The sequence below is a fragment of the Octopus sinensis genome, linkage group LG13, assembly GCF_006345805.1.
Source record: "Octopus sinensis linkage group LG13, ASM634580v1, whole genome shotgun sequence".
Lineage (NCBI taxonomy): Eukaryota > Metazoa > Mollusca > Cephalopoda > Octopoda > Octopodidae > Octopus > Octopus sinensis.
In genome coordinates, this window is record NC_043009.1 from 10,558,418 (window position 1) to 10,573,834 (window position 15,417).

Sequence of the window (15,417 nt, forward strand, 5' to 3'; positions counted from 1 at the left end):
TAGACACAAGGCCTGCAGTTTTGAGGGGAGAGAGAGTTAGTCGATACCATACCGCAATACGATAAAATCTCATTATGGTGTACACTGGAAAACTTCGGTTAACTGAAGTTATACATGAGGACAGAAAGCAAAACAGCAACAAAAGAACAAGTTAAAAGATGCCTAAATCAAGGAACAGCAAGGGAGATAATTCTAACAAATCGATCTAAACCAGTGCATCTCAACCATTTTTACCCATGGACCCTTTGACTCCCGTTTTACTCAGGTGGACCCTCATAGCCAGTCAATGTTTAAAAAATCCTATTATATTTTGGTAATTAAATATTATTAGGAATAGCGGATCTTTTCGGTTTGAACGGCAGTTTTTTAAAATAATTTCCATGTAAATAAACACTTTTAAACTTCGTATACTGGTAGAATGTGTTTATAAAACATCTTTTTCTCTTGGCTTTATTGAGAAAATTCTATAGTTTGTAAGATATTTGTTGTTTTTTTTCTTCAATTTCTGCAATTTCAACCAATCAATGGCGTCTATTGAGGTAAAAAAAAACCCCATTCTGTGCCGTATGAATATGTCCCTCGTTTAAGAAACAGATTGGGTTTATTTACATTTGTGAAGAAAAATAGATACCCTTCCCCCCACCCCTAACCCTAAAACAGATTGAAATGCAATAGATCGATACTAGGGTCATAATTATGGGTGACAATTTCATATGACACCGCTAGAAAAAACTGCCGTTCAAACCGAAAAGATCCGGAATAACATTAAAAAATTGTTAAAATATTTTGTGTATTGCAGAAGTATAAGTCACTGTAAATTCTGTCGATTATTGATGAGTGTGTATATGTGCGAAAGATAGATAGATAGATAGATAGATAGATAGATAGATAGATAGAGAGGCTAGTCATAACTAGTTGATCCTTACTTTGTGTTATTTACTTTGTTTAAAAAATTATTTACCCAGTGTTTTTGTGTTTTATTTACTTTGTTTTAAAAAAAAATTATTTATTTTGTGTAAAAAATTTATTTATTTTGTGTTTTATTTACGTTGCTATGTAGTCGTTGTAGGATCGACTAGTCACGACTAGCTACAATATCTTCGTAATTGTCTCCTCTGTTATTGTTGTGTTTTCCTCGCTCGCCGCTAAGTGGCGCTACCTACTTCCGTCCATGTTCTGCGGTCCTTCACAACAAGAAACTTCAGCGCCGAACCAAAAGAGGACTTCAAAGGAGACAGAAAACAAACCCAGCGATGCACGAGGAATTTACGAGCACCGTTCGGGGCTTCCTGGGCGTTACCAACGAGTACTTCTCTTGTTTCGGTTTCATTATCTACAGCGTTGTCGTGTGTCGCGTAATGACGTCCTTCCTCATGGCTGTGACCCAACCTTTGTTTTCCAAACACGCCGGATGGTTGCGTCGGTTGAGGTCCATGGGCGACTGGGCAGGTTCGTTCATCGCTTTTCTTTGTGATCCCTCTTATTATTATTATTGTTATTATTATAGTTTTTTCGGTAAAATAAGGACAAGTTGGGTACGACTTGAGAGCAGTGGACCCGGTGCGCGCACTCGCGTAGTCACGCATCCGCGCTATAGCTAGTCATGAGTAGTCGATCCTACAAAATGAATAATTTTTTTAACACAAAATAAATAGTTTTGGGGGGTACTACTAGCGAAGACTGGACCCGGTGCGCGCACACGCATACACACATACATATATACACACACACATACATAATACACACACATACTTACACATATGCGCAGACATACATACAGTAGTACCATAGTTTTTTTAAACAAAGTAAATAACACAAAGTAAGGATCGACTAGTCATGACTAGGTGGCGCGGATACGCGAGTACGCTAGTGCGCGCACCGGGACCACTGTTCTCAAGTAGTACCAACAAGTTGAACACTGGGGTTGATATTATCGACTCGTTCCTCCCCCCCCCCGAACTTGCTGGCCTTGTGCCAACATTTGAAATCCTCCTCCTCATTATTATTATTATTACTATTAATGAGGTATTGATGTAAACCTTCACTGTGTCCTGTCCTAGGAGCCTCCCCCGTTGCCTTTAAGCACCTGTGGCTAACAAAGATGTTGGCAGACTCGTTAGCGTGTCCGACGGAATGCTTAGCAGCATTTCTTCGGGCTTTTTACATTTCTGAGTTCAAATCCAACCGAAGTCAACTTTGTCTTTCGTCCTTTCGAGGTCGATAAAATAGAGTTGATGTCATCGACCAACCGCTTTCCTTCCTACAATTGCTTGCCCTGTGTCAAAATTTGAAACAATTATTATTTTATGAAAGAAAGGCAGTGGATTGATAGAATTGCTGGGGCGTCAGGTCAAATGCTTTGCAGTATATAGTTACTGCACTGTACGCATTAAGTTCATATCTTGCCTATTACACCTCGGGACTCGATGTAATAAAGCGTCAGTCAAATATTGGGCTCGATTTAATCGACTAATCTCTCACCTGTCGAAATTGCTAATCACCCTACTAAATTACAAATAGTATATATATATATACAGGGTGTCCCAAAAAAATGTATACACATAGTGGTTCAGCAAAAAAGAACGATAGAATAAGTACTAGGCTTACAAAGAATAACAAATTTACAATTATTTAAGGTGTGTATACGTTTTTTTGGGACACCCTGTATATATATAAATATATATATATATAAAAGCTGTAGATAGTTATAATTATATGAACCATGCTGTTTTCGTTCTGAGTTCAAACTCCACTGAAATCTGTTTTGCATTTCACCTTTCTGTGGTTTATGAAATTAAAGAACAAATCAGGTGTTCGATATAATTGCATGTTTCCTTCCTATAGATTTGTGACTTTTAAAAAATGATTTTAATCATTCTTTTTCTGTCTTAATGTCAAATATCCTTTTTTCTTTTTTATTCTCCGGACTGCGATAGAAAAAGTACGTATCAATAAAACGCTACGGTTGTCTATTTAATTGTCTTCGGCTGCCTCCTCCACCGTTTCTACTAAATATGCCAGCATTTCAAAGATAACGGTCCAAATTCAAGGGTTTAAAAAAATATTAATTGAAGGTCCGATTTAGTTTTCAGATATGCGCATGCGTGATTCATGTTCAAAATTCCGGCTACCCCTTGTTTGACTATGACTACCCATGTACCAAAATAAATCATGATTGCCGATAGGGTGGATGACACATAAGATTGCCTTTTTTTTTTCTATGCTAGCTTGGGTTTGTTGAAAGTATATTACAAGGCATTATTTTACTGCTAGATACCCCTGCTATGGTTAACTCTTACCTGTTACCTACGTAATGGATTAAAAAAAAAATTCCATACGTCTTTGAAAGTGCAGAGCTATCGCTCAGTATTTTGACAGGGAATTATCAACAAATTTCGAATGTTTACATTCTGTAAAGTGCAGATTGTAAACATTCACACACACGTGCATTCACACATGCATGCATATACACACTTACGAATGTATATATAACAGACGTTGTACAATTTCTGTCTGCTAAATTCCCTCGTAAGGTATAATCTGTTCAGAGCTGCAGAAAACACTTCCCTCCATGTGGTTGAGAAGCAGACGTCTTAACTATATTGTCATACCTGCAATATTCAGTTACCTGAGTTTATATCCTACCTATTTCAGTGTTTTGAAAATTTTCTTTATCTATTTAGAATACCAAATACATCTCATGGTGCCTCAATCGATGCCACTGCTTAACTGGTGTTTTATTTCAATGACCCCAGGAGAATGAAGGGCAAAATTGACATCAGTAAGATTTGAACATGGAAAATACTGTTGGACACTCTACCGATTCTGTCTGCATATTTTCTCTTTTATTTGTTTCAGTCAATTGGGGCGCTACCTTGAAGGGTTTAGACAAACAAATCGATCCCCAGTGCTTATTTGTTAAGTCTGATACTTGTTCTATCAGTTGCTTTTACCGAACTGCTAAGTTGTGGGAATATAATTAAGATAACTAGTTGTTAAGCAGTGGTGATGGGGCAAACGCATCACGAGCAGACACACAAACATTCACAGAGGAAGCCCCTGAGCCATCAGGAATCACTGCTGAGATGATTAAAATTTCTGGTGGTGTAGGATACAGCTTAGTCACCTTTAGAATTAATCCGGTTAATCAGGAAGGCACCATCCCCAGTGGCTGGTGTAGTAGTATTATAGTTAGCTGCTACAAAGGTAAAGGTGATGGGGAGGCGCGTGGCTAAGTAGTTAGAGTGTTGAGCTCATGATCATAAGGTTGTGGTTTCGATTCCTGGGCCGGGTGATGCGTTGTGTTCTTGAGCAAAACACTTCATTTTCACACTGCTCCAGTCCACTCAGCTGGCAAAAATGAGTAATCCTGAGATGGACCGGCGTCCCGTCCAGGTGGGGAATTTCTATGCCACTGAAACCGGGAAACCGGCCCTTATGAGCCTGGCATGGCTCGAGAAAGAACATAAAAAAAAATAAAGGTGATGCCTTAAATAGAAACAATTACAGAGGTATTAAACTGCTAGACCAAGTCATGAAAATTACTGAGAGGGATATAAGCTCAGTTGATTAGGAATAGAATTAAGCTAGATGAGATGCAGTTTGGTTTTGTACCTGGGAAGAGTACCATCTTGCTAGTGAGACAGCTGTAGGAAAAGTACTTGGCCAGGAGGAAGTCATTGTACTTAGCCTTCATCAACCTGGAGAAAGCTTTTGACAGAGTTCCCCCGCTCTGTTATATGGTGGTCTCTAAGGAGGTTAGGAGTCAAGGAGTGGCTTGTTAGAGCTGTACAGTGATGTTGTCAGTAAGGTGAGAGTTGGCTGTGAATACAGTAATGAATTTAGTGTACAGGTAGGGATTCTCCAGGGCTCAGTTCTCAGCCCACTCTTATTCATTATAGACCTCCAGGTCATATCAGAGGAATTCAAAACTGGGTGCCCATGGGAACTGCTGTATGCTGATGACCTTGCTCTTATTACAGAATCTTGAGCAGAATTGAAGATAAAATTTCAGGTATGGAATCAAAGGGCCTTAAAGTTAACCAAAGTTGTTGTTTGTAAGAAAGACAAAAAAATTCCCCTTCCTTCAGGTAAATTGCCCTGCTCAATATGTAGGAAAAGAGCTGGAAGAAATTCCATTCGCTGCACCAAGTGTAAATTACAGACACATAAGAGATGCAGTGGAATCATAGATAGATTAACAGATAAAATTGTCTTTGTGTGTGGGAGATGTGCAGGAGCAATAAGCACTAAGAGCACACAGGAATTAGATTCTCCCAAATGCCCAGGAGGCTCTCTTGAGGTTGTAGATAGTTTCTTTTACCTAGGTGACCAAATTAGCTATGGTGGAGGATGCTCTGAAAGTATTGTTTCTAGAATAAAAATAGGGTGGAAGAAGTTCAAAGAGCTATTACCTCTGTTGGCAACAAAAGGTCTCTCTCTCAGAGTGAAAGGTAGACTGTATGATGCTTGTGTGCAAACAGCTATACTCCATGGTAGTGAGACATGGGCTATGAATGCAGAATATGTGTAGACTAGAGAGAAATGAAGGCAGTATGCTCTGTTGGATGTGCAACATCAGTGCACATATACAACAAAGTGCAAAAGTATTGAGAGAAAAGTTGGGCATAAGAGGAATCAAATGTAGCATGCAAGAAAGATGACGATGTGGGTTTGGACATGTGATGTGCATAATAAAGTGCCTATCACTGAATGCCGATGGTAACCGTATATCTCCTTTGTGGCAGCACACCTGTCTCTATCATCATTCCTGATCTCTCTCTCTCTCTGGTCAGGTAACCTTGTACCTCCTCTACAACAAGACACTGGTTTCTGTCTCTCTGTTTCATCATCTGACACAGGATCACCTCCTCCAATGCCTCCTCTCCTCTCAGAAGACTTTTTTTGTCTTGCAAGGTACTTGGTGACCCTGTGCCACTTAAAAAGCATCCAGTCCACATTGTAAAGGGGTCAGCATCCAGCTGAAGTAGCCATGTATCTTGTCTATTGCTAGACCCCTATTTCCGTTTCCCTATTCATACTCTAACTGCCCATCACTTGGTATAAAGCCAACTCCCACCTCCACAGAGGGGCCCTGTCTTGTAAGTTATTTGGTGATCTCACTGCTGTTAGTGCCATGTAAAAAGTACAAATTACATTCTGTAAAATGACTGATATTAAGAAGGGTATGCCAGTACAAGGTGTAGGGCTTGATGCAGTCCTCTGACTTGCTAGCTCCTGTCAAAACATCCAATCCATACCAGCATGGAAAGAGCATGTTAAATGATTTTGATGAATATGATGGTCTTCTTCCACTTTCTATCAGATCCACTGACAACATTTTGGTCTGCCTGAGCCTATAGCAGAAGACACTTGCTCAAGGTACGATACAGTGGCACTTCTTAAGCCAAGACTTCATGGTTGGGGAGCAAACTTCTTCACCACACAGCTACGCCAGCACCTATACTAATTGATGGAGTAAGTTACAGTATCAATAATTTAGTTTATTTTCAGAAAATAAATGAAGTTTTGTTTAGATAAAGGAAAGTAAAATGGTGATAGATGCACAGGTTGATGATATACATCATCATCATCATCATCATAGTTTAATGTCTGCTTTCCATGCTAGCATAGGTTGGACAATTTGACTGACGTCTGGCAAACCAGATGGCTGCCCCAGACTCCATTCTGATGTGGCAGAGTTTCTACAGCTGGATGCCCTTCCTAATGCCAACCTCTCCAAGAATGTAGTAGGTGTTTTTACATGCCACCAACATGAGGGCCAGTCAGGCAGTACTGGCAATGGCCATGCTCAAATGGTGCTTTTTATGTGCCACCTGCTCAGGAGCCAGTCCAGTGGCACTGGCAACGGCCTCGCTTGAATGTTTTTTTCACATGCCACCTGCACAAGTGCCAGTAAGGTGATGCAGGTAATGACCACGCTCGAATGGTGTGTTTAATTTGCCATCGGCATGGAGGCCAGTTTGTTGCTCTGGCAACGATCTCACTCGTATGGTACTCTTAGCGCTCCACTAGCACAGATGCCAGTCATCGAATTTTATTTCGATTTCACTTGCCTCCACTCTCTTTCTCTCTAAGTAACGGGAACATAAACACACCAGCATCGGTTGTCAAGCAATGTTTGGCGGACAAACACAGACACACAAACATACACACACGTACATATACATATATATGGCGGGCTTCTTTCAGTTTCCGTCTACCAAATCCAATCACAAGGCTTTGGACGGCCCGAGGCTATAGTAGAAGACACTTGCCCAAGGTGCTACGCAGTGGGACTGAACCCGGAACCATGTGGTTGGTAAACAAGCTACTTACCACAAAGCCACTCCTGCGCCTATTTGTAAATTTTTCATTGCCATGTGGTTTATTATATTAGGATTTTTCAATTTAGAATGAATTATGGGACAAGTTTATTGTTTTGTATGAGACTAGCAAGTTCAGATTCTATGCTGAACTAGGGAAACATAAAATTGGAGAGCTTCTTGCAAGATGTTGCATGAACACAACTTATGACATCTGATCATGATCCTCTCAAATATGCAACCTGAAAGTTAGTTAGAGGATTGGGCTCTGTAAGGGTGGCACAGATGGTAATATATTGAGCAGTAATTAATGTTGTTGATTAACGACCGAGTTCAGTATCTGACATTGCATTTTATCCTGCTGTTGGCCTTCTTTATGCAGTTCAATAGACAACAGCTCCAATGGCATCATCTGTGTATGTACGAGAGAGTGCTGAAAAGTTTCTGACTTTGGGTAAAAGAAAATACGGGAGGATCAGTTATTCTTTTACTTGTTTCAGTCATTTGACTGTCGCCATGCTGGAGCACCGCCTTTTAGTCGAGCAAATTGACCCCAGGACTTATTCTTTGGAAGCCTAGTACTTATTCTATCGGTCTCTTTTGCCGAACCACTAAGTTACGGCGACGTAAACACACCAGCATCGGTTGTCAAGCGATGTTGGGGGAAAAACACAGACACACAAACATATACACACACACATATATCATCATCATCATCATCATATATATATATATACATATATACGGGGGGGGGGGGCTTCTTTCAGTTTCTGTCTACCAAATCCACTCACAAGGCTTTGGTCGGCCCGAGGCTATAGTAGAAGACACGTGCCCAAGGTGCCACGTAGTGGGACTGAACCCGGAAACATGTGGTTGGTTAGCAAGCTACTTACCACAGAGCCACTCCTATGCCTTAATAATGATTTTATCCAACACATTCCCCTCTCAGATTCACACATTTATTGCTGTGGTCTTTCAGTTTTTCTGTGCCCTGTAAAACAACTTTGAAGGTCAGGCCTTTTGCAGTACCCTTAAAACCAGGAACTTTTCAGTACCCTCTCGTATAGTGGGACATATTTGAGCTTTGTACAACATCCTTTGCATAACAAAATTAAATTATTTCTAGAAACATCCAGACTAGGAAAATGTGGTGGACTTTATTTTTCCCAATTAAAATAGTCATTAAGTAACAAACTAAGCTACTGTTGATACCTTAACACTAAAAAAAATACCACAAAAAGAATTTTAAATTTATATGCTTTAAGTTAATAACTTCGTTGAAATTGTATTTTACTTCAACAGTTTCAAAATTTTTTTTTATTAAAAAGTAAAGCGGAATTAAGTGTGACATAATTAAATGTGTTAAAAGCCATTTAGAGAGGCTTATCTGTATAAAAACCATAGTTTATTTGCAGTAAGCTTCTTAAGATATTAGTTTCCTGCCTGAATACAATAAATCCAATTTATTTTTTTTTCTAGCAGGTTGTTGTATTTATAATTTCAGTTAGACTATGAGCAACAGAATAATGTATTGTCAAATTTAGATTATTTATATAAGTTGTGTAAGAGAGTAGACTCTCTGACAAATTTCAAATTGATTTTTTTAGATCTAAGATCTTTATTTACCACTTTTGGAATCATATTTCTGATAAGACACCTACGTATTTCAGTTAATTTTAAAAACAAAGGATTTGGTCAGATTTAGTAAAATAACTCAATATTATCTAAGGGCAGAATCATTAGCACGCCAGGCAAAATGACGCTAGTATTTTATCCCCTGCCCTGAAATTGCTGGCCTTGTGCCAAAATTTGAAATGAGTATTAAGTTGCTGTCTTACTTAAAATTATATTGAAATATAATTAAAAAAAAAATCTAAATGAGAGGTTGTATAACAACCAGAAGCAGTCACTGGCTGAATAACATCAAAAGTGCTAACTATGTTATATAGTTATATATATATATGCGCAGGAGTGGCTGTGTGGTAAGTAGCTTGCTTACCAACCACATGGTTCCGGGTTCAATCCCACTGTGTGGCACCTTGGGCAAGTGTCTTCTACTATAGCCTCGGGCCTTGTGAGTGGATTTGGTAGACGGAAACTGAAAGAAGTCCGTCGTATATATGTATATGTGTGCATGTATGTTTGTGTGTACAGTGTAGTGTTAGGTGCAGAAACGTTAGCACGCCGGGCGAAATGCGTAGCCGTATTTTGTCTGCCGTTACGTATTGAGTTCAAATTCCGCCGAGGTCGACTTTGCCTTTCATCCTTTCGGGGTCGATAAATTAAGTACCAGTTACACACTGGGGTTGATGTAATCGACTTAATCCGTTTGTCCTCTCTTGTGGGTAGTAAAGAAATAGGTATGGCTGTCTCGTAAGGAGCTTGCTTCCTAACATGTATCTTCTACTATCGCCTTGGGCCAACCAAAACCTCGTAAGTGGATTTGGTCGATGGAAACTGAAAGAAGCTTGTCGTATATATCTGTGTGTGTTTTGTGTCTGTGTTTGTCCTATCATCACCACCATCATCCTGTGTTTTTGTTCCCATAACTTAGCAGTTTGACAAAAGAGACTGATAAAATAAGTACTAAGCTTTAAAAAAAGTCTTGGGGTTGATTTGTTCAACTAAAATCCTTCAGAGCAGTGCTCCAGCATGGCTGCAGTCAAATGACAAATGAATAAAAGAATATATATGTGTGTGTATATGTATATATAGGCGCAGGAGTGGCTGTGTGGTAAGTAGCTTGCTTACCAACCACATGGTTCCAGGTTCAGTCCCACAGCGTGGCACCTTGGGCAAGTGTCTTCTACTATAGCCAGCCAAAGCTTTGTGAGTGGATTTGGTAGATGGAAACTGAAAGAAGCCTGTCGTATAGATATATATATATGGTTGTGTGTCTGTGTTTGTCCTCCAAACATCACTTGACAACCAATGCTGGTGTGTTTACGTCCCTGTAACTTAGCGGTTCAGCAAATGAGACCGATAGAATAAGTACTAGGCTTAGAAAGAATAAGTCCTGGGGTTGATTTGCTCGACTAAAGGCGGGGTTCCAGCATGGCCGCAGTCAAATGACTGACAAATAAAAGATACGTATGTATGTATATTTCTTTTAGTTAGGAGGGAAGGCATTGGCCATGATTCCAGATGAAGTTATCCTCAGATTGCAGACCTGCGCTGTAAACGTGCAACAAAGTAGATACAGCTAAGTACACTGAAGGTACCTTGTGGTGATGTTAAAGCAGGCAAGAGATTAAGTCTCTCACCTGAGTAGCAGCATGGTAGGATTTGAACTCAGAATATAAAGAGCCGAACAAATACTATTTGGCCCAACAGTTTTATTGTTCTACCAATCCATTGCTATGGATTTTTTTTTTTATTGTTGACATTACTATTTGATCACCTTGATTGTTTGATTGTTTCAACCCATCTTGCACTGGTCCCTCACAGGTAAGATACTGGACAACTGGTTGTGGTGCCTTCTTTGGTGCAGATGCCTCATCAGGTGACCTTTCAAAAGGTACCTCACTGAGTAGACTTGGTTTCACTTAGTTTGATTATAATACACTAGCACTATGACCTGGCAATGCCGGGTCATAGTGCTAGTGAATGCATATACAGCTGGGTGCGTGCGCACATACATGCGAATACTGTCCAAATCTCCGACCAATCACATACAGCTAGATGGCATTCAATTGGCATATCAAGTTTCGGGCATTTTGATTGGGTTTTGGATAGAAAATTCACAAAAAAGTCACTTCTATTGATTTTTTAATGGCTTTGTTGGGTGACTGGGGAAATGTAAAGATGTGCACGACCACCCTTGCACGGTTTTGAATAACCATAGAAAGTGCGAGCCCTCTAGCTGAAAAATTGTGGATTTGTATAAAGGACATGCACACTCACACACAGACAGACATTTTGCCGTTTATATATATAATTTTATTTGTCTGTAGCTGGTTGCATACAGGGTTTCATGGTTTGGAATGACTTGGAATGGAGTACAGTTCATTTTTTTAATATAGATAATGGACCTACTTATAGTTAATCATAAATAAAATGTGTATATCAGAATTTAAAAAAAAATCAAGATAATTATTCAATAAGTAGTTAAGGACTTGAATGAATCAGGTATTTAAATGATAGGCACCAGGTTGGGTTGAACTTGTAAATGACACCTTACAAGTAAAGTATTCCTATTTCTTTATTACTCACAAGGGGCTAAACATAGAGGGGACGAACAAGGACAGACAAAGGGATTAAGTGGATTACATCAACCCCAGTGTGTAACTGGTACTTAATTTATCAACCTTGAAAGGATGAAAGGCAAAGTCGACCTCGGCAGAATTTGAACTCAGAACGTTATGGCAGATGAAATACCGCTAAATATTTCGCCCGGCGTGCTAATGTTTCTGCCAGCTCGCCGCCTATACAAGTAAAGTATTCCGTCTCTCCATCAGGATTGATCACGTTCACGCTGGAGTTCTCATACAGCTTACTTATTGCTCTCAGAATTCTCTGTGGAATATTGTTTGCTTTAAGTATCTTCATTATCATTCCTCTATGTACCGAATCAAAAGTAAATGACATCTTTAGTTGAATAAGTATCACGTGTACCAAAGTACATCCAGTAAAAAGATTCAGCTTATGTTTGCGAAGAATTTAACTCTTATGAATATTTTAATAGCCTACATTGTATTTATTGTGTTCCCGCAGACATTTTTGGAATAGATTAATTAGTACATTACATGATAACTAAAAAAAGACAAAAAAAATTCTTCAGATGATACAAAACATTTCTAACAATATAAGAACAATATTTGACCACAGTGTTGTTCCTACAGTGTTTGAAATGTTATTTATCTGAAGAAAATGGGTTTTTTTTTTTAGTTCTGCTGTAATATACTCATTAATCTATTAAAAATATCTGCTAGAAACAGCTATAATGAAGTGACACTTATCCATCGTTTCTTATTTATTTGTGCATATATCTCTATATATATATATAAACGGCAAAATGTCTGTCTGTGTGTGTGTGTCCTTTATACAAATCCACAATTTTTCAGTTAGAGGGCTCGCACTTTCTATGGTCATTCAAAACCGTCCAAGGGTGGTCATGCACATCTTTACATTTCCCCAGTCACCCTGCAAAGCCATTAAAAAATCAATAGAAGTGAATTTTGTGAATTTTCTATCAAAATGCCCGAAACTTGATACGCCAATTGAATGCCAGCTAGCTGTATGTGATTGGTCGGAGATTTGGACAGTACTCGCGTGTATGTGCGCACGCACGCAGCTGTATATGCATGCACTAGCACTATGACCTGGCGTTGCCGGGTCATAGTGCTAGTCATATATTATGTATGGAAGCCTGTTAATATATATAACAGGCTTCCATACAATTTCTGCCTAGCAGTTTTACTTATAAGGCATTTGCCAGCCCGTGGCTCTGTAGAAGACAGCCAAGGTGCTGTACAGTGGGCCTGAACCTGAAGCCACATGGTTGGCCAGCAAACTTGTTATCCACAAAACTGTGTCTTTGGATTTGCCATTGTTTCTTATTCCTTCAGTAGGGATTGAACTACCAACAAAATGCTTTGTGTGTTTTTTAAAAACAATAACCTATTTATTTTCTGTTTGTTTTAGTTGTGACTGGATCTACAGATGGAATTGGTAAAGCCTATGCAGAAGAAGTAAGTGTATGCGTCTTGCTCTATGAACTAAATACCATTTTGTTTTCCTTCCACTCTTTTTCTCATTGTTAGTTAGTTAGTTAGTTTTTTGGCTCAAAAAGCAAAAAGCAAGGCCATGTAGGGGGACATGGAGTTATGTACAGGGTGGTGTTCATGTAAAAGTTCAGGCCACTTGAGGTCAAGGGAGACTTTGAACAAAGCGGTCGTTGGCATCTTCACCATCTCGTCTGGCAGCTTGTTCCACGGATCCGCAACCCGGACGGAGAAAGCCCCTCTCCTTCGATTGAGATGAAATCGTCGCAGATAGAGCTTTTCGGAATGACCCCGCATTGTGTTATATGCATGCTGTTTTTGTTTTCATTAATGTTGGTATGTTGAGTTTCTTTTAGATTAAATACATATGGTGTTACCTTACATATATATATATATAATCATCATCATCATTTAACGTCCGCTTTCCATGCTAGCATGGGTTGGACGATTTGATTCCAAACACACAAGCCAGAACAAAATATGTAAGACATTCAGTCCAGTGTTTCTGCCATTCCACTAATCCTCCATCTGAGATCGGTAGTTGCTTTAATCAACCTCTAACCCTAGCCATACCTGGCCCCCAAATATTCTTGTTCTATGTCCAAACCAGTCAGATATGGCCTTTCACAACCACCTAAAAATGTCATTCTGAAAATAAGCAATCATGTCATTGAAATCTCAAAGCTATGAGATAACGAATGATTAATTGAAAATGTCATTAAATAAGCATTATATATGACAAAGTAATCGAAATGCTTAACGAGTTAAAGGATAAAAAGCAAAATGGACTCCAGAAAGACTTGAACTCAGAGCACAGTATCAAAGGAGTACCACAAGGCATCCTATCTGACACTCTAACAACTTCACCAAACGGCTGTGTATGTATGTATATGTATGTATGTGTATATACATATACACAAACATACACAAATGTTCCTTTACTTTTTAGATTAACTTTTCCATTAATTATACAGTGAAGTATCTATAGATAAACTAAACATATCGAGTTTCACCATTGTATACACTCAGTCTGAAATGTAGAGTCATGAAATATTTCAACTGCCGAGGAAAGTGGAGGGAAAATAAAACCATTATCTTATGATTTATCTTAACAACCGAACAATGTTGTTTGCTTTAGAATACAAGTCTATCAGTCAGATAACATTGCTATCATATTACTTGGAGTTATTGATCATTTCCCTCGTTACTTGGCCAAACACGAACTACCAAATCTTTTTTCTTTTTTTTTGTTACAGCAGGTTAGGGGAAGTAAAGGCTTACTCAACTAATAAATTCAATTTTATACCGACTCTTTCAGGTACCTGTGATGAGTGAATTATAAACTTCGTATTTTGTGCAAAAAATGAAGATCTTAGCCTATTTCTTCAGAAACACATTCTTTTACTTGTTTCAGGCATTTGACTGTGGCCATGCTGCAGCACCACCTTAAAGGGTTTTTAGTCAAATTGACCCCAGGACTTTTTTGCAAGCCTAGTATTTACTCTATCAGTCTCTTTTGCCAAACTGCTAAGTTACAAGGACATAAACAAACCAACATCAGTTGTCAAGTGATGGCGGGAGTGGGACAAACATAAAGGCACACACATAAATCTATACATATATATATATATACAACGGGCTTCTTTCAGTTTCCATCTACCAAATCCACTCACAAGGTTTTGGTCAGCCTGAGGCTATAGAAGACACTTAGCAAAGGCACCACACAGTAGGACTGAACCCAAACCCACATGGCTGTAAAGCAAGCTTATAATAATAATAATAATGAAATTATTGTATACAGTGCTCAGGTGCACCACAACCTGTCAAAAGTGCATATAAAACATCTGCAGGAAAGTACAAATGTCTGGAAAGTGAACAGTGTATGAGTCAGATACATGCCTGCGTGTGTATGGAGGGGAGAAAATCAAGTGTAGTGTTGGCAAATCTCAGGAAGCATGGAAGTTTTGAAGGATGCAGTGCTCCGACAACTAACAACTGATGTCGGCAGTTTGTTCCCTGCTTCAGCAACTCTCAGCATGAAAAAATGTTTCCTGAAGTCATGGGAGCTGTGCTGCTTTCTTACTTTGTAAATATGTCCACGGGTGTTAGATGGGTGGAGTTTGAAAAGGTGCTCAGAGTTATTGTTTGTACGATGGTTGATAATTTTATGGGTGTCTGCCAGGCATCGGAGTTTCAATGTGTCCATGCCCAGGGAAGTAAGGCGTTCAGGATATGGCAAATGCCTGATGGAGGGTATTCTTTTGGTTGCACGTCGCTGAACGGCTTCCAGACGATTGATATCCTGGGCAAGATAGGGGTTCCAGACCGGTGATGCAAATTCCAGGTGAGGTCTTACCATAGCTATATAA

At 39.2% G+C, this 15,417-nt stretch overlaps 1 protein-coding gene across 1 annotated transcript in view; it reads left to right on the forward strand.

Annotated features, from left to right (window-relative positions):
• The first annotated feature begins 1,147 nt into the window (after positions 1-1,147).
• Positions 1,148-15,417, forward strand: part of LOC115218478 (very-long-chain 3-oxoacyl-CoA reductase-B) — a 43,679-nt gene continuing 29,409 nt past the window's right edge. Inside the window, exons 1-2 of the mRNA XM_029788321.2 lie at positions 1,148-1,449; positions 12,969-13,015. Of these exons, the coding sequence (XP_029644181.1) occupies positions 1,254-1,449; positions 12,969-13,015 (243 nt within the window). The 5' untranslated portion in view covers positions 1,148-1,253. The remainder of the gene's footprint in view (positions 1,450-12,968; positions 13,016-15,417) is intronic.